The 18,919-nt window shown below is 52.6% G+C and overlaps 2 protein-coding genes across 3 annotated transcripts; one reads left to right on the top strand and one right to left on the bottom strand.

Annotated features, from left to right (window-relative positions):
- Nucleotides 1–3,472: 3,472 nt before the first annotated feature.
- On the top strand, nucleotides 3,473–14,266 carry LOC136635098 (pre-mRNA-processing factor 39-like). Of its 2 annotated transcripts, none has more exons than XM_066610205.1 (14): nucleotides 3,473–3,552; nucleotides 4,416–4,735; nucleotides 5,096–5,221; nucleotides 5,593–5,711; nucleotides 6,304–6,471; nucleotides 7,046–7,241; nucleotides 7,527–7,634; nucleotides 8,527–8,691; nucleotides 9,546–9,672; nucleotides 10,445–10,713; nucleotides 11,306–11,490; nucleotides 11,624–11,698; nucleotides 12,814–12,961; nucleotides 13,728–14,266. In XM_066610205.1, exons 1-14 carry the CDS (start codon nucleotides 3,474–3,476, stop codon nucleotides 13,788–13,790), a joined length of 2,148 nt encoding a protein of 715 aa, XP_066466302.1. In that variant the 5' UTR covers nucleotide 3,473; the 3' UTR covers nucleotides 13,791–14,266. The 2 variants fall into 2 exon arrangements, with proteins under 2 accessions (XP_066466302.1, XP_066466301.1); XM_066610204.1 differs by having other exon boundaries at nucleotides 12,811–12,961.
- Nucleotides 14,267–15,687: 1,421 nt separating this feature from the next.
- Nucleotides 15,688–18,909, bottom strand: MRPL49 (mitochondrial ribosomal protein L49). The gene is made up of 4 exons (XM_066610361.1): nucleotides 18,802–18,909; nucleotides 18,411–18,567; nucleotides 17,091–17,230; nucleotides 15,688–15,934 (listed from the first exon to the last, which is right to left on the bottom strand). Exons 1-4 carry the CDS (start codon nucleotides 18,865–18,867, stop codon nucleotides 15,788–15,790), a joined length of 510 nt encoding a protein of 169 aa, XP_066466458.1. The 5' UTR covers nucleotides 18,868–18,909; the 3' UTR covers nucleotides 15,688–15,787.
- Between the last annotated feature and the right edge of the window lie 10 nt (nucleotides 18,910–18,919).

Here is an 18,919-nt window from a genome sequence, read left to right as displayed (position 1 = left end):
GAAGGCTTTCGACCTGGTCAGCAGGGACGGCCTCTTCAAGATTCTCCCCAAGATCGGATGTCCACCCAGGCTCCCCAGCATCATCAGGTCTTTTCACAAGAACATGAAGGGCACTGTAGTCTTTGATGGCTCCACATCAGACCCCTCTGACATCCGAAGCGGAGTGAAGCAGGGCTGTGTTCTCGCGCCAACCTTGTTTGGGATTTTCTTCACTGTCCTGCTGAGTACACTTTTGTACTGCAGCGAGTCATGGACTCTTTGCTCACAGCAGGAGAAGCTGAACACTTTCCACATGCCCTGCCTCCAACACATCCTCGGTATCACCTGGCATTACAAAGTTCCAAACAATACAGTCCTGGAACGAGCTGGAATCCCCAGCATGTATACACTGCTGAAACAGCATTGGTTTGGTCATGCGTTGGTTTGGTCATGTCGTGAGATTGGGCAATGGTCGGATCCCAAAGGATCTCCTCTATGGAGAACTTGTGCAGGAAAAGCGCCTACAGGTAGACCACAGCTGTGCTACAAGGATATCTGCAAGAGGGATCTGAAAGCCTTAGGAATGAACCTCAACAGATGGGAAACCCTGGCCTCTGAGCATTCTGCTTGGAGGCAGGCTGTGCAGCATGGCCTTCCCCAGTTTGAAGAGACACTTTGCCAACAGACTGAGGCAAAGAGCCAAAGAAGGAAGGCCCATAGCCAGGGAGACAGACCAGGGACACACTATACTTGCTCCCAGTGTGGAAGGGATTGTCACTCCCAAATTGGCCTTTTCAGCCACACTAGACGCTGTGCCAGAAGCATCAGAGTGCAATACCATAGTCTTTCGAGACTGAAGGTTGCCAACAACAACTGATTGGAAACAAATTTGGAATATAAATATTAAAATAATGAAAGCAACATCTTTAAAGAATTTATATAAACTGTTTTATAGATGGCATTTGACTCCAGAGAAAATAGCAAAAATGTATTCAGGTTCATCAAACAAGTGATGAAATGTAAAGAGATTGAGGGGATTTTTGACCATATGTGGTGGACATGCGAAAAAGCAAAGAAATATTGGAAAATGATACATAAAATGTTAGAAGAGATATTGAATTGTGTAATATCATCCAAACCGGAAATGTTCCTCCTAAACGTGACATCAGAAATTAAAGACCAACACAAGAAACACCTTATTGTACATATTAGTACAGCAGCAGGAATACTGTTTGCGCAAATGAGGAAATCTATAGACATTCCAAATAGAGAAAAATAGATAAGTTTTATGAAATAGTAGAAATGGATGTCTTAACAGAAGAATGAGAGATCGAGGTAGAATAAGAAGATATTGGAAGCCTTTTTATGCCTGGATAGACAATTTTAAATGAATAATATTGATTGTTTAGATTAATTAGTAAATATTATAATGACAAATGAGGTAATATTTGCATAGATAATTTCTTTTTTTTCTAGTTGTTGCTTAGAAAAATTTTTTTTAAAGAATGCATGTTGTAACCAAAAGCCATTATCCTGATGTGTAACCTGTGTAATCCCTAAGTCTATCCCATTTCCCTCTCCTGTATCTGTAATAAATAAATAAATATTTTTTAAAAAACAACAAGTAGAATTGCTGAGGATGAGGAAGTGTTGAAATGTTTCTCCTTCTCAGTTTTCAGTGCATGTTCAATGTTTGTCAATAAAAAGATTTTCCTTACCTTTAAGAAACTATGACCTATTGGGAGCATTTAAAATGTGTTCTAACAAGGAGTGTTTTCATGTGTGTGGCATTTCTGGTGTGGGGAGGGGTGCATCTCTAGCAGAATGACAAACTGGGTGCAAAGACAGTAACCTTCTACAAACCTGGCCCAAAATTGTCCAAGGTTTTAGGCAAAGAAGGCTGCAGACACTGCCAAGGGCAGAATCTTTAAAAATCATGGAATTAATCTATGGAGCTCCTTGCCACAGGATGTGGTGATACTGTCTGGCTTAGATGTCTTTAAAGGGGAACTGAACAGATGGATGAAAGAGCCCGTCATAGATTATAAACTGTAAGAAGTCGGCTAAGACTGACTGCTGTTCCTATATTCCCTTGCCCCCTGCACCTGACAGCCTGCTTCTCATGGCTTGTAACCTGTGATGGACCTTTCATCCATAAATCTGCCCGATCCCCTTTTAAGACATCCGGGCCAGACACCAGCACCACATCCTGCAGCAAGGACTTCCACAAAATAATTATGCTCCGGATAAAGAAATATTTTCTTTTGCTGGTGCCTCCTGCAGCCAGAACTGGCAACTGGGATTGCGCCTGGAGGGGTGCTGGTGGCTGTGCTGTTTCCCACAGCTGGTTACACGCGGCTCTGTCTTCTGAAGACACAGAGGAGACCAATCACTCCGTGGACGGCACAAGTTCTGCATGCCGACGTTCCTCGTCTTCGTGCCCCACGTCTTCAGGCAAAGGCCTTGGGTAAAGCCTCTGGATCTGGCTCCGCCAACTCTGGGAGGAAGTGGGTGGGCAGACAGGGATGAGTGCCCCCCCGGCCAAACTGCTGCTGAGGCGACTACTTCAGCTGGCCTCATGGAGGGATCGGCCCTGGCTCCTGCAGGGCTTTCGTTTCAGCTCCGATTGGAGCCTCGGCTCTCCAGAGTCCCGTCTGGACCCGCGAAGCGCACTTGGCTCCCTCCCTGGCTGGTCAACAAGGCCGAGTCCTTGCTCAACACACGTGCTGACGAGCCACACGTTCCACAGCGGCACAAAGTGTGCTTCTCCCTGCTCCGCCCCCGAACGTGCTGGCACCGAGGCCTTGTTGTGCCACCAGCTGCTGCTTCTCCCTGGCGGTCACTGGGGGCCCACGGCCAGTCCGCTCCTGGGGCTCTCTGCAGCGAGCGGACAGCGCCTGGCCGGGACTCCTCCCTCGTGACAGGAGGTGTGTCTGGGCCGACCCTCCTTCGGCCTCCTGCTTCTGCTGCCTGCGTCTGGGGGCTGCCGGGGCCATCTTGGGGGTGGTGCCAATGCTCAGCTGGCCTCCCGGGACCTGCACCTCACTCAGGGCTCCGCTTCGCCCAGCCCTCTGGCCTGAGGGGTGGCTGGGCTGGACCCCCAGACTACTGCCGAGGGGCTGCTCTGCTCCGCTCTGGCTCTCAGGAGGCTCCGTCACGGGCTGAGCCCTGCTGGGCCGGTGGAACTCCCTGCCACAGGACGGGGCAGCGCCAGGCCTGGGAGCCTTGGAGTTGGGGCCTCCCTGCACTGGGGCCTGCGCCGACCAGCGCCAGGCCTCACAGCAGGCCCTGCAGGGCTTCCCAGGCCCGGTGGGCCCGACCCAGCGCCTGAATGCCAGGCCACTGGGGGCGCCTCTGCCCCTCCCTCTCTATCGTCGCGCTCGCTCTGCCCGCCCGCGTCTCTATGGTGGCTCCCTGGAAGCCCCGCCTCCGGCCCGCGCTTCCGACTTCCGGCGGCCAGGGCCGCGCAGGCGCAGTGTGCCGGGCGCGCGAAGATGGCGGCGGAGGGCTGCGAGGTGCCGGCCAGTCCCGGGCGCGGCGCGGCGGAGGGCGGCGGCGCGGCCGAGGACGCCGGTGAGGGCCGCGGGGCGGGGGCGCGGTGGGAGCCCCACGGCTGACGGGCCCCGACGGGCGTGCTTGCGGCAGCGGCGTGGCTGGCGGGCGAGCGGCCCCTCCCCTGGGAGCCGTTCGGGGGGGAGTGTCGCGGAGCGTGCGTGGCTCCGAGGGGAGGGGCCGCTCGCCCGCCAGCCCCGCCCCGCCGGCAGGTGCTCTGCGGAACTCCCTGCCGCGGGGCGCGGGTGGCAGCTGCGGAGCATCCCCGGGCGGCAGTGCTGGGCGCCTGGCAGCGGCTCTGGCTCCGGGGAGCCTGTTTCGGAGGCGCAGCGCAGGGCTCTCGCCTGGGGGCCGCTGGGGAGCAGCAGGGCAGGGCTGGGCTGGGCTATTTTGAGGCTCCCGGATCGTGTCCGCGCCGGCTGCTGACTCCTGGGTCGCGGCACCCGCCTCAGAAGCACCAGGAGGGTGGCCAGCAGGGTCCCTGGAGGGGAAGCAGGATTTCCCCTCTGCCAGGCGGCCTCAGGCAGGGAGGCTGCTGCTCCAGCCCTTCGTTCTGCAGCACGGGGAGTCGTGTTCAGGGCTGCCGTGGGGATCGCTGCGGGACACCGCGCGCCCTGGTGCTTTGCACAGCTGCTGGGTGCCCCGTGGTGCGGCTGCGTCTAGAGCGACTGCCCATTTCTGGTGGCTGTGCCTGAAGAAGGAACTTGCGTGGAGGGCTGCGGCTTGAGAGTCTTTCGAAGGGGAGCAGGCCAATTCCTGGAGGCTGGCGGTGGCTGCTGGTGGTGCTGGCTGTTTGCCCCTGAAGCCCGGCTGCGGGAGAGGCTGTTTGCTTCCATTTGGAGGGAACCCTAAAGCATTCTCGTGTCTTGATTTGCCCTTGAAAGCCCCAGGCCCTGACCAAGATGTGCTTCCCGAGCCGGCCAGTGACGGCACCCTGAAGTCCGAAGAGGAGGCGCCGCCGGCGCAAGGGTGCAACGGGGTCAGCGTGGAGGCCGGTGCCCCGCCGCCGAGATCCGAGCCTGTCGAGGAGGAAGCCCCTCAGCCCCCGGCTCCTGAGGTGGTGGGACACATGGTGTTCAACCCTCCCATGGAGGAGGTTTCCATCACGTACCCGCTGGATTTTGAGCGGTACTGGAGGGCTGCACAAGAGAACCCCCTCGATTTCACTGCGTGGACGGAGCTGCTGCAGTATGTGGAGCAAGAGGTAGGCTGATGGAGCGCCTCCTCACTTCCTTTGGGGCCAGTGTGTAGAATTCAACTTCTCAGGTCCTGGAGCCGACCCTCACTAAAGCTGGTTGTGCCTGGGTGTCCTTCTGGCCGGGGATGGGCAGGGAGATTAACAGCTGGGCTGCAGACAGTTACAGAAAACCACCTGGCCTCCCCATTTGGTACCAGCTGAAGTTGCCAAGCTTTTCTCACAAGTTGTCTGACGTGTCTTATAGTTGAGCATCTGAGCCCTTCCTTCCACCCTCACTTGTGTTTTTCCAAGAGCGAGCTGCATTTCCTGTTGTCCCCTGTGTGCCTTTGGAAATCTCCAAAGCTGTTCTCTTTCCTGATCACGCAGAATCACATCTACGCAGCCCGGAAGGCCTTTGACAGCTTCTTCATGCGCTACCCGTACTGCTACGGGTACTGGAAAAAGTACGCAGACATGGAGCGGCGCTTTGATTTCATCAAGGAGACAGAGGAGGTAACGGGATGCAGAGAGAGAATGAGCTTGCTCTCATCACCTTCTGATTCCAGCCAGATGCGCTGCTCAGAGATGCAAGTGCCTCTCAAGTGAGAGAGCCAAGCAGGAGGGTGAGGCAGGCAGTCTCCAAGCCTTGAGCCACTTTTAGCTGGGAAGTGACAATGTCACTTTGGCTTCTCATGTGGCAGATTGAGTGAGAAGCACACCATGTCCCTTAAGCCCCTCTGAAAGGAGAGTGTGATGTACCTGCTTGTGCCAGCTCCAGGTGCCTGAGAGGAAAGGGCAGAAGCCAGGATTTTAAGTGCAAGAAGGGGGAGGAACCCATGGAGGCAAGTGTGCATGCCTGATTCTCCTTCTGCTGCCATGTGCAGGTTTTCCAGCGAGGGCTGCAGTCTATCCCACTGAGCATGGACCTGTGGATCCACTACATTTCCTTTCTGCAGACCACCCTGGATATGAACCACCCAGATTCGGCGCAGAAGATATGCGGGTGAGGAGCAAGAGGGAGGAGGGAGAGCAGGCGATGTCGTTTCCTGAATTCCTCCCCCGCGCTTGCTCCTGAATAAGCCTGTGTGTCCTCCCACTGGCTTCAGGACTTGCATTCAGTGTGGTCTGCACCTTGTCAGGCATTTCTTGTCAGCCTCGAGGGAGAGAAATTTGCCTTTCTTTTTAAAGCGAGGATTTTTAGAGCACCAAATTCTAAATTCCCCTTGTCACAATTTCTGGTGTATGTGTTTTAATGCTGTTTGGGAAATGCATCGCTACAGATCCCCAAACTTTCAGCTGACCTTCGTAGTCCACATGAATTTGTGCTGCCAGACCTGTCCTTGCCATCTTGAAGGGTTCTTTGAGTGTCTCCAGAGCCAGCATCCAGCTTGGAACTAGGGAGGCTCTCTGGGGAGCTGTCCTGTGACCAGACTGTGGGGCCTGAAGCAGCGTCTCCACGCTGCAGATTAACTTAGGCTAACATGGTTACATGGGAGTAAGCCTCATCAGGCACGGTGGGGCTTGCTTTGTGTAAACGTGCCTAGGATGACACAGGAAGTTCATATTCTCACCTTGTTTTGCTCTGCTCCTTGCAGCACCTTTGAGTCTGCCGTGGCTGCCGCTGGAGTGGATTTCCGTTCGGACAAGCTCTGGGAGCTGTACGTGGAGTGGCAGAAGGAGCAGGGCGACCTGAAGGCGGTCACAGCCATTTACGACCGAGTACTCGCCATGCCCACACAGCTCTACAGCCACCACTGGGAGAAGTAAGGTCCAGGCATCTCCACAGAGTCCGTTCTTGGAGAAGCTGAAGGGGGGGGGCTTCTCCATCTCCTTTGGGGGCTGCCTGTGAGGTGGGGGGAGGAACATTACCTTGTGGTATCCAGGTTCCAGGAGACGGGGAGAGCTTTTGAGAAGGAAATAGGCACGGGCTTTAGCACTGAAAGCTGCACAAAGGCAAGTGGAGATGTTGCATCAGAAAGTTAGCAGTTGACCTATTGCATCTGCTTCCAGACCCAGGGACTCTCCTCCACACTTCCTTCTCTGCCCCATTCCATGTGTCCTCTCTGAATCCAGGTAGCAAGAGGGAGGAGTGGGGGTGGAATTTGGTGCCCCACCTCAGTCCTTGAGACGCTGACCCACCTTCTGGAGTCATTGTGAAATTTGAGCTATCCAGGTTCTCTCAGAAAATGGATATGTCAGGTGATATATAAAATACTTATTACAACCCACCATTCCAGAGGCCCTAAGGAGGCAGGTCAAGGTGGTGGTGGTGGGGAAGGCAGCCTGTTTTTCCATCTTGTCAAAGAACAGAGTCTTCATTCTTTCCCTTGTTTGCAGGTTCAAGGAACATGTGACCAGCCACCCTCCCGGGGACGTCTTGTCCACAGAGGAGCTGCTGTGGCTGCAGTCAAAGCTCACCTCTGAGACAGGGGCCAAGACCACCGAAACAGAGGTGGAGGAGGCTCCCCCTGGGGAGGACGTGCCTCTGAAGATGGAAGCCAAGATGGAGGCTGGAGACGGGAGTCATGTACTGGTAGGTCCATGTGCTGCCGCTTCTTCTTTCCTGGGGAGGGCTTTGGTGTTCCTGTGCACCAACGGAAGCTGCAGTGATACTTCCTGTGCTGACGCCTGGGGCTCAACAGCATCCCTCAAAATGCACCCTGACTGGGGAGTTGGATGCAGGTCCCCGGACCTCATGTTTTGTGAGTGTGCCCTGATAGCGTAGCTCTGCCAAGAGCCTGTCTGTGTTGGGAGCACTTGGCAGTTTGCTTTAGTTTGTCGGCACCACCCCAGTGAGTGTGTTTCTGCTGGCATCCAGGGACACGTGGACCAGGACAAGATCCGGGAGCTCTCCATTTCTGTGCGCCAGCAGATCTTCACCCAGAACGAGGCAGAAGTCAGCAAGCGCTGGAATTTCGAGGAGGGGGTTCGTATGGCGTAGCTGTGACTCGGGGCTGGTCTTGGGAGCCTTCAGGGGTGTGGGAAAGCCCTTGTGGCGAGTCCTGCAGAAAAGTCTTCCAGGCAGCTGTGCCACTCTCTGTCGTGCTTGTATGGTACATGATAGAAACACGCAGCTCTGTTCTCTGGTTTTGCAGCGGGGCTGCAGGACGGCATCTTGACATCTGAAATGTGGCTTCAGAGCACTAAGACACGCCTGGTTACCAAAATCTGGAAGGAGCTGCTAAAAGGGCTGCACCAGTTTAGTCTGGAGGAGAGGAGACTAGGGGGAGATGCGGGAGCTGTCCTTGCATGTCTGAAGGGCTCTCACACAGGAGAAGGCGAGGACTTGCTCTCTGTAGCTCGAGGGGAGGAGCAGAAGCACGAGTTGCGACAGGGAAGCACATTTATCTTGTGGCGTGAGAAGGATTTCCTGATTCAAGGAGCTGTCAGGCACTGGAACTTTCTGCCTCAAGCAGTTGTGGGCTGTCCCTCATGGGAGGTTTTCAGGCAGAAGCTGCCTCCTGCCGGGGATGCTGTAACAGTTGCCTGTACTGAGCAGAAGGTTGGAGTACATGACCTCCAAGGGGTCTTCCAACTGGAGAAAGAGGCAGTGGCAGTGAGAGGATAGGGCTTAGCAGACTAGAAGAGTCTTGTGGGCCACACGCGTCAGTATTGGAGAAAGGATGGCGTGCCTGGTCTGTGTGACAGGCACTCCTTCGCTGTGTCCGAGAGGCCGGCTTGCTCTGAGGAAGGTGGTCCCTGGCCTGCCAAGGGTCTGTCGGCTCCAGACCCCTCTGTGGACGTCAGTGGCCGCCACAACATCTTCCTTTGCTCTTTGTTTCTCCAACCTGTGTCCTTGCCCCACCTTTGTGCTTTAGATTAAGAGGCCCTACTTCCATGTAAAGCCTCTGGAGCGAGCGCAGCTGCGGAACTGGCGGGACTACCTGGATTTTGAGATTGCCAGCGGCTCGCATGAGCGCACCATTGTACTTTTTGAGCGCTGCGTCATCGCTTGCGCCCTCTATGAGGAGTTCTGGATCAAGGTACGTACCCTTCTTTGACCTGACATAGACATCCCACCAAGTTCAGGGCGAAGAAAGGCCTCTCGCAGTTAACATTCCCTTCCCTGACAAACAACTTCTCCGCAAGGCTTATTGCTTTGCTGCACCTCTTCCCCTGGGAAATGCTGGGAGCCACCGAGTCTCAAGGCAGGTATCCCTGCCTTGGTTGTGTGTCATTTGAAGCCAGAGCTCAAGTGCTGAGGCAGTGAGAGAGAGAGAGAGAGAGAAAGGCAGAAGGCCTGGCCTTTGGGCCCAAGAGCAACCTTCCTCTCCAGGAAGGGTATTCTCGGCCCCACTCACCACTTGGTCATCTTGTTGAGCAGGAGGTCTGGTCTAGAGGGTAGAGCCTCCTTCTTGAGCAGGAGGTCTGGTCTAGAGGGCAGAGCCTCCGTTTGCCTGAAGATAACATCCGCAGGTCGCCAGTTCGAGGCCACCGGCACCGTGAATGGTGAGACCTTGAAGTAGCTGACAAGCTGAGCCGAGTTATTCCATCTGCTCTTTGGTGTGAGCGAAGAAGCGTCTTGGCTGCCCTTAAAGTGAGAGATGGAGCTGCTTGTCAGCTTGCGTGGGAGGAAACTGGAGGCCAGAATGTGATACCAGATCAGAAAGATCCATCTGAAATGTTGTGGTTCTTGAAAGATAGAACCTTTCAAGTGTAAAAATCCCTACGGGAACAACCTGCCCATGTAAACCGCCTTGATAAAGTCTGGGGAGAAATCTGACGACCAAGAAAGGCGGTATATAAATGCCTGTAATATTATTATTGTTTTGGTAAATCTTTTCTGCCATGTCATGGAGCAAAACCTCTTAACACGCTGCCCTTTCTCCCCATCTAGTACACAAGATACCTTGAGAACCACAGCATAAGTGGTGCTAGGAGCGTCTTCCAGCGAGCCTGCTGCTACCACCTTCCTCGCAAGCCCAACATCCACCTCTTGTGGGCAGCGTTTGAGGAGAAACAGGGTGAGGGGGTGCTGGGCCAGCTTCCCTGTCCTCTTTCCCGTTCTGAGAAGTGGTCAAATAACTGTTTGGGGGCTGTCTTAAGTGGGGTTGTAGGGAATACACAGGCCTTCCAGTGTCAGAGAACTCTTCATTGGCTAAAAATGGTTTGAATTTCAAAAAAAGGAAGCAGTTCTCCAGTTGACATTTTACACTGCTATCCAGAGTGTGTGCCGGGGCACACCAGGGCACTGTGAAAAATCCAGCCATCCTCCTACGTGAAGTGTTAGTCTGTTCCTCTGCTTGGGTTGTGGGTAGAGGTGTTTGAAGATGGTGTTATTTTTCTGAAAATTTGTTGAAGTGCAGTGGGGTGGGGTGTGTTTCAATTTCACAACTGAATTCACAATTTGAGTGTTCCTTACTCATTACTTATGGATAGAGGAGATTGGAAAACGTGGTGTTTTGTGCTTTTTGTTATCAACAAAAACAAACATCTCTAGCTTTGGGTAATGGTATAGTAGTTGGGGAGGGAGTTGGGATGCTCTGTGATTCACTGGTGCAGCTTGTACTGTGACAGGGAGGAGAAATATCGAAAACACTGCTGTCGTCCAGAAAGGGCAGTCCCACCCCTGAACTTTGACTGAGCAAAAAGGCAGATGGGGTTGCTTTAACTGGGCTGTCCTGTAGTTGTAAGGAGGGTGCCACCATTTTAAAGTGGAGGATTTGCACTAATTCTGAGTGCTCCCTGAGCCTCCCTTCTTGCACCTCTGCTGACAGTGTCACTCTGCTCACACAGGAGAGGTGGAGGAAGCCCGGCGCATCCTGAAGTCCTTTGAGGACTCTGTGCCTGGCCTGGCCATGGTGCGCTTGCGGCGGGTGAGTCTGGAGCGTCGGCTGGGGAACATGGAGATGGCCGAGACGCTGCTGGTGGAGGCAATTCGCGACAACGAGGGGATGCCTGTGTCTTCATTCTACTCAGTCAAGTTGGCTCGGCAGGTGTTGAAAGTGCAGAAGAACTTGATCAAGGCCCGGAAAATTCTCCTGGAGGCATTAGAGAAGGATCCGGTAATGAGTATTGCTCGTCAGAAGGGAGGGAGGGTGGGTGGTGGGTGTGAGAGGTGGGGGTAATCTGAATGATTAACAGATTCATGGACAAGAGTGCCCTGCCCGGTCCCTGAACCTTAATTGGCTGAACTTAGCATGGAAATTACAGAGGCCTCCTGTGCCATCCTCACTTCGTGGCCTTTTGCTCCTACTATTTTACAACTGATTTTCTCAGTGTGTAAGATTGTGAGCCCCTTGGAGAGTGGACTTGTTCAAATATGTCACATTGTCAGCTGCCTTGGGCACCTCCCAGTGGGGAGGGGAAAGGTATCAATATTTCAAATACCTATAAATTTGCCCGAGGTAAACTTTTCTAGCATCTGATGAGTTGGGGACTTCCAGTCTATTACATACAGTAAACATATGAGAGTTTTAGCGTGCTGGAAGGTTCCTTGTTGTGTTTCCCAGCACCTGTTGGCCGGCCTGACCTGGTCCCATGTACAAATACTGTAATTTCTGCAGTGTTGGGGACAGAGGCAGACCAGAGCAATCTCGTTCTTCCCTAAGTCTCCTGGGTCGTGTCTTTCCCCACCCGATTTTGCCTTACGTGCAGGACAATGCCAAACTCTACGCCAATCTCTTGGAGATGGAATTCAGCGCTGACGTCCGGCAGAACGAGGGCAGCACCATGAGCAGCTTTGACCGAGCTCTGACTAGCGGCCTCCCACTAGAAACGAAAATTATCTTTTCCCAGCGCCGGGTGGAGTTTCTTGAGGACTTTGGGTCTAGCATAAACAGGTAAGGGAAAGGCCATCAAACTTGGGAGCAGAGCAGAATGGAGACACTCAGAAGCAATTCTCCAGTTTGTGATGGCTCAGGCAGAGTGTCTTCTGTCCTGACCACTGTCTCTTTTGTATGCCTGTGTTACCAGCCTACTGACTTCATACGACGAGCATCAGAAACTCCTGAACCAACAAGTGATGAGAAAGAGACTGCTGGAAAATGGGTGAGGAAGTCATGACTGTTCTCAGCCTTTGCTTAAACTTGGTGGTAACCTTAGAAGGAAGCAACCCGCACACTAAATGTCTCATCCTATTTAACTGTTTAAATCCCACTGGAATCATCAGAATGTGCTTCTGAATAAACATGGATGAGGTTGGGTTGCACATCACCTGTTGAGACTTTTGAGGCAGGGTCTGAAATGCAGAGTTGGGAAGCAGAGCCTCTGGCTTCAGCACTCCCTGTGCCCCAACTCCACAGGCAAAGCATTTCTGTCTCGGCCTTGGCCCCTCCCGCCTGTAATATGGGAATGACACGTCTCCCTCGCAGAGTAGCGCATGTTGAGCACTCTCAGTGTGATCTTAGCTATTGGAATTTTCTTGACTTGGCAGGCATCAGACACAGGGTCTTTCCTCATGCAGAAGTTCTGTGTTTTTCTAATCTGGCCTGTCCATCTCTTGTTGGAGGTGTGGCTGTTGCTTGGTGCTAGAGCCACTGCTCTGCATGCAAAAGTACCCCACAGCACTTCCTGGCAGGACTGGGAAAGACCCTTGTCTGAAACTTTGGAGAGCTGCTGCATCACTGCTCAACATGGCTGAGCTGTACAGACCGGAGTCTGACTCAGTAGGCAGCAGCTGCCTCTTTTCCTGTCCTTTGCCAAACAAAGCAGAAATCCAGTTTGTCTGCAATCCCACCATCATGCAGCTCTTGAATCTTTCATTGAATGCATAGGCTGTCTCCTTGAAAAGTCCCCATTACTGTTGGGTTTTCTTTTCGTGCAAATTTTGTGGCCCACCACAGGACATTTCTAGAGCTAAGACTGCACCCTTGGTCTGCACCCCTTCCTTGCTGCTTTGAAAGTCAGTTGGTTAGTTCTCTCTTGAACATGTTCGAAGCAGAAAGAGTAGTTATCGGTTTTGAGTAGACTAGACTGGACCTGTAAATTTCCACTCCTTTGGCTGCTTGTGACATCTAAGGGAAGGACAAGTTGACCATTGTTTCCTCTTGGGCCCCACCAAACAGGGTGAGGATTTTCTATGCGGAGGTGTCTTTACAATCAGCCCTGAGCTTTTCTCTGTAATGATTTTGGGTTTGCACTGCATCTTTTACACTCCCAAGCAGCTCTGATGATGCAGAAGAGAAAAGAATGAGACTTGAGGATGTTGGCAGCGGCAACATGGCGATGGCCACAACCGGCATCACACCCTTAATGGCAGCAGAGGTGGGAAGCGGCACCACTGGAGCATACAACTACAACACGTGGTACCAGGTGCGTCCAGACGGGTTCCAGGAGCCAGTTCCTGTACTGGGCTGCCGGGAAGCAGCCACTGGTTTGGCTTTTTGAAAAGAGGCTTCAACCAGTGGCAGTTGAGTAGGCCTGCCCGTACTGGATGCTGCAATAATGCTCAGCCACAACAAGCCACGTTCTCAGACCTGCATGAGTGGCTGCACCTTATGCCAGGTGCCAGCAGGAATGTGGCTGGCTGTGTATGTACACCTTCCTGCATGCAGAAAAGCTCCCTTTTGTTAAAAGTGCCTTCTGTCTTCAGTGTTGCCCTGAAAAGGTGTATTGAGTTAAGGTCCTCTGCCTTTATTTCACAAACGGGAGCTTTTACAGTCATGTGACAACACAATTTGGCAATTTCAGTATTTGAACTGCTTGGCTTGGAATAGATTCAACCTGCAGTGGAAGATCACCAAAAGCTGGTGGTGATGTTTGAAGTCCCAGCTGGCCCTAGGGCACGTGTTTTGCATTCAGGAGGGCCCAGGCTGAATCCTCACTGAAAGGACTGGGTAACAGCTGATAGGGGCACCTGAGGGAGGTGCTTGCTGCTTGAACAGTACGGATGAAGGTTAGCCAGCAGTCTGGCTCAGTGTAATAGTTTGTTTTGATCATTGCTGAAATGATTGTTGAAGGAAGCCAACAAAATATTTATTACAGGAAAGCTACTTGGTGGGCTCAGTGGGAGATGCTGTGGGATAGCCTGCATCCTGTAGCAAAGCTCTCTTTCAGCCTCTCCTGTGTCTGCTTCCAGAACTACAGCAACTATGGGTACCAGAATGCCTGGAACTACAACCAGTATTACCAACAGACCTGAAAGCACCGGGCGTGAGAGAGCAGCAGCTGCTGTGGGCCTGATAGGTGGTTGCAGCTTGACCCACAAGTAGAAGCAACATGAAGTTGGCTGCGACTTCCCCTTGCCTTGCTCTGGCAGCTGTGGAGAGACTGAACTGCTCCTGTTTTCCTCCTTCCTTTCCCTTACATGAAATCGACTGCAACATTGCAAAACTGAAGGGAACCATGGATTAGATATGGAGGCTCTGAAGTCACTGAGGCTGCACAGAGCTGAAGTTTTTTGCCACCGTGAGGCTGTTGCCTCCAAAGTAACCCTTTTGGGGACTGGGCATCTTCACTGACCAAGGACTTACCAGCCACAAGGTCCTGCTCATTGGACTCATGGAGCACAATTAGTTTGGAGTTAAACTGAGTCCTTCCCACAACACTTTCAAAAAAATTTGTTTCCCTTTTACATATTTTATGTGTTGTGACTGTAAATAAACATGCATTATTTCATATGCAGGAAGACAATCATTTGCTTTGTAGATGGGGGGGGGGAGAAGTAAACCTGATGTGGGTCAAAAGGTGCACAGCCCACCTAGTCTTATCTCTGCTGTCGAAAATAGTTCTGGAGGGCCTGAAGAAAAGCAGGCAAGTTTGCAGGCTTTCTTAAACAGGGCAGAGGAATCTACAGAAGGCTATTTGGAAAGTAACCTCCGCTGAGTTTTTAAAAAGCAGGCATGAAGGAAAACAGTTTAATACTGCTCAAAAGTTATGTGAAAGTGAAGAGCTGGCCTGGGATGTAACTTTTGAGCAGTATTTTAAATTGTTTTCCTTCATGCTTGCTGTTTAAAAAGCCAAACAGAGGTTACTTTCCAAATAGCCCTTGTACTTGTACAGCTTGAGGGGAGAGCCTAGGCCTGCACTTCTTTGAAGGTAGAGGTTACCCACGACTGAGTTGCTCCTCGCCCTTCAGAGGCAGAGTTAAAAGACTTCCTTGATCCCCTTCAGCGGGGGGGAGGGGACCTCCCCTGTGCCCGTCTTACCTGCTTCAAAGGCAATGAGGTTCTCTCAAAATTCCTGCTTTGTAAATTTCAGGGGGTTGGAAAGAAAAACCATGCGAGCAGCTGGATTCAGTGTGTCTTCCCCAGTTTCTATCAACACCTGCAGCATGAGCCCCTGCAGAATCAAAGTAGCTCTGGCCTGGGCTAGGAGGACAAACAGTCAAGATAAGGGAACACTCCTTCAGCTGGCAGCAAGGCCAAGTCTTCCAAAGCAATGGTGCTCAAACTGCCGACAGCTGCGCACTGGAAGTGTGTTTCCCAGCTTGGCTGGCACTTTTGGTTCTGGAGCACCATGCGACTGCCGGTCCTGAAATTGGGCCAATGCAACACTGTGGCCTGTTGCGTCTATGGTGCAATGCCCCAGCAGGCATTACGTTCAGATTTTTGTGATGACCCAATGGGCCAGAGCATCACAACGTCCTGATTTTGGGACTGGCAGTCATGCAATGCTCCAGTTACAGGAGGGAAAGATTCAGCTGAATGCCTGATCCGGCCCTTGGACTGGGGTTCACCCAACCCTGTTCTAAAGAGAAGAAAACTACTTTTTCCAACTTCCGAAGCAGGCAATCACAGACAGACTGCTCTGTGGGAGTACAGTAGCCGAGACATTCCTTATTAGCCGTGTATGGCGGGATAGCTAATGTCAGGGAAGCTTCCACCCAAAGTTAAGGAAAAATTAGAGTGACAGTCTTCACTCTGTTCTTTCATCTCATGCTAGAAGGTTCCCTTGGCCCCTCTTCAAGTAGCACAGGCTTGAGTCTCAAAACATCTCGACGACCCATCTGTTAACAGCCTGTCTTGCAGGATGCACTTCCCAGACTGCAAATGCACCACTCCTTGCAATTCCCAACAAAAGAGAGAGAGCACAGGAGGCCCAAAATAAGGCTGCCCTTTAATCCATCTTTAATCCCCTCTCACATACACCAAAGCAGATTCCCAGAGGGGAAGTAGGAAGTCTGCCCAAAAGTCTCCTTTAAAAACCTTTGTCCATCAGCCACATCTTGAGTTCCTGGTCAAAGTAGCCTTTGATGCGAATGCTGCAGGCAACTTCGTTGACCTGGGTGGGGGGTGTCTTCCCAGACAACTGTGTGAGGAATTCCTTCACATCGTTCTCAAGGGCCTAGTGGGGAGGAGGAAAAGGGGGTCAGAAGCCAAGCTCACAAGCTTTCTATTGAGATGATCACAGCTGAGATCTACAAATACAGGCCATCTCAAAAATGTCATGTGTTCTAATGGGCTTTCATTGATACCTACTTCACTGCAGACCAGAAGTGACTCTGAGACCCTCCAGCCCCGGGTTCGGCATCCATGGATATTAAAATCTGCAGATAAGGAGGGCCCACTGTGTATGTGTGAATTATAGCATAATAAATTTGACACAATAAGGTATGCGTACACTTTCTTGAGATGTCCTGTACTTGGCTGAAATGGTACAGCCTCAGCTCTTTTCAACATTTCTCACTCCCTCAACCTGGTCCTGCACCTATTTGGCACTTCAGGACTGCTCAACAGAGGTTTCTATTATGCCTGCATAATCTCTGGAAATCATTGCCACTCTGCAAGTTGCTGTAATGGCTGCTTGCTTGGAAGGCCTTGAGATTCTGCACAAGATCACAGATATTTCTATCAATGGCTGCTAGTCACATGGATTATGTAATATCTGCAGGTTGCATGGCACAAAGACAGCAAGTGAGTAGTCCACCCATCAGGGCTTCAGGCTATCACTATCCCAGAGGCCCCTAAATATCCAATTCAGGGGAGCAATTGTAGGAGAGGAACATGTGACTCCTGCTTATAGAAAGAAGACACCCACTTTCACCAGTGCTCCCCTGAATACCAATACAGAAGTCTATCCCTGTACCAAGCAGATGCAGGACAGGATAGCCCAATTCAGCCAGACACACGTTCTCCAGCCTGTTCATAAATAAAGCCCTTTTATTATGGATTAACCTGGATTAACACACACAACCTGGATTAACACACACAAAATACAGCCATTGTCACAATAAAGCATCCTAGGAGGGAACAAAATAGAAAAGTTCTGTACACAGAAGTTGGCAGACTGGTGGGCAAATGAGGGGGAGTCAAGTGTTTCCAAGAGAGCACTGAGCCACCCGGCCTGACACTTTTGCAACAGCTGCCCCCAGCTTGGACAGTTCCCAGCACAGCCCCCACTGGGATCAAGGAAAAAAACCCATAGACCTGAGCAGCTGCTTCCACTTCCTCTTGAATAATGGCCATTGGGTTCTAGTAAGACCAAAGGAGATGACACCTACCCAAATATCACCTTCTATCTTCCTAATGACCGTCATCTTCCTGCAGCCGTGGGTGATGTCTGTGTAAACTGGAACGTTGTGCATGCGAGACCGTCGGACAAAATAAGGACATGCAGGAGGTGGATCTGACAAGACAGAATCTGAAATATTAAGGACGTGGATAGAATAGACCTACACTCTTACCCATGAAGTCAAAGCAACCTGACTCTGCAAGGACAGCTGGGCACATGCTACGATTTTTCAAACATTTATTTAATATGAAACAGCAACCTTCCCATGCACAGCTGGTAAGGACTTTGATGGGAGGGGATGGGGAAAAGGGGTGAAGAGAAAGCCAGAGCAGGGCGTGGGAGAATAACCGAGTCACAAGGAGACATTTTACACTTTTAACAAATGCAGTCTTCTGCCCAGACAGCTACTAATACCAAACCTGGATGGACATGACAGCTGGACATGTAACAGATGGGTGGACATGACAGACGAACGTGACACTCCACATCAGGAGAGTCAAGTCTAAGATGTGGCACGTTCAAACTGCCTTGCCAAAGGTTTGCAAGACCCAAAAGACATGGGTTTCTAAGGCCCTAACAAACACTGCCTGTGTCAGGAATGGGGCCTCTACTATACTAAGCCAAAGCCTTTGTCCTTCCCTAATCTGCCTGAAATGTCATTCTGTTTCATAGTAACCAGGTAAGTGCAGAGCAGGTGTGAGAACTGAACGAAGCTCAGCTGTGATTTGTAAAGTTACCAATCAGGCAGGCAGCAGAGATCAGACACAAAACAGCAACTAACACAAGCACCTCTTGACCCAAGAGATGGCTGGAGAGTCCCAGTTTGAGGATTAGCTCCTGCCCTGTGGGAAACCCCTCTCTACACTCACCTGGTCACCCCAGACAGTGATGGCTAACCCATGGCATGCAACATGCTCACTAACTGAATCATCCCCTTCCTTCCCATGCTCTGTTCTTGCATGGCTTTTAAAGGAATGTGTTTCCTTTAGTCTATAAATCCCACGTGAGACGGAGCACAGTGAGGAAGCAAAGATTATTCTTCTTCCGGCACTGCTGCGCTCCAGTCACCTCTGCCCACCTACAAGTAGGCAGGGAGGGGCAATTTGGAGCCTGCCCCTTCCCTTTGCTGCACTTACAAGGAGTGTGACCCGCAGCCTGCCTGTCCACACCTGCTGGATATGAGCAGCCGCAGAGCAGGCTGGGACCGGATCGGACCAGACCCCGGCAGGCTGAGCTGCGGGCAAGGAAAGGGCAGGTGGCGCAAGTGCAGCAGGAGCGCAGCCCAGCAAGTCCTGTCCCCGCCACTCACCTCGAGGAGCCCTCCAGCCGGAGGGGGTGGGGTAGCTGCTGTGCCTGGGGGGCGCCGGCACCCGCGTGGGGGGCACCAGCCTCTCCACCAGCCTGAACTCCTCCGTGGACTCCACGACGCCCGAGGCCTCCGCGCGGGGCTGCAGTGCCAGCCGGCCCTGCAAGGGGAAAGAGGGGGTCGCTCAGAGCCGGGCAGGCCGAGGCCGAGGCCTCTGCCCCTCGGCGGCCCCCGGACGGAGCCGGCTCCTGCCCCGCAGGGCTGACGCTGCGAGGCCGCTCAGGGCAGGGGCTGCGTGGCGCGGCAGCGAGGCCCGGCCCGCTCAGCCCCGGCGCGCCTGCTCTCCTCCCGGGAAGCTCCGGGGCGGGGGCGACTCCCTCCCCCCTCCACGCACCACGCGAGCGGCCCCCAGCAGCGGCCGCCCTCCGCCTCGCAGCCAGGCTGCGGCCAGCGCCGCCATCTTGGAAGGACGCGGCGCGCTCTGATGACGCGCACACGCCGCCGCCCGTCCC

Source organism: Tiliqua scincoides, chromosome 15 (assembly GCF_035046505.1).
Source record: "Tiliqua scincoides isolate rTilSci1 chromosome 15, rTilSci1.hap2, whole genome shotgun sequence".
In the NCBI taxonomy this organism is placed as follows: Eukaryota; Metazoa; Chordata; class Lepidosauria; order Squamata; family Scincidae; genus Tiliqua; species Tiliqua scincoides.
Note: the sequence above shows the minus strand (reverse complement) of the source record. Positions and strands in the feature narration are given on the sequence as shown.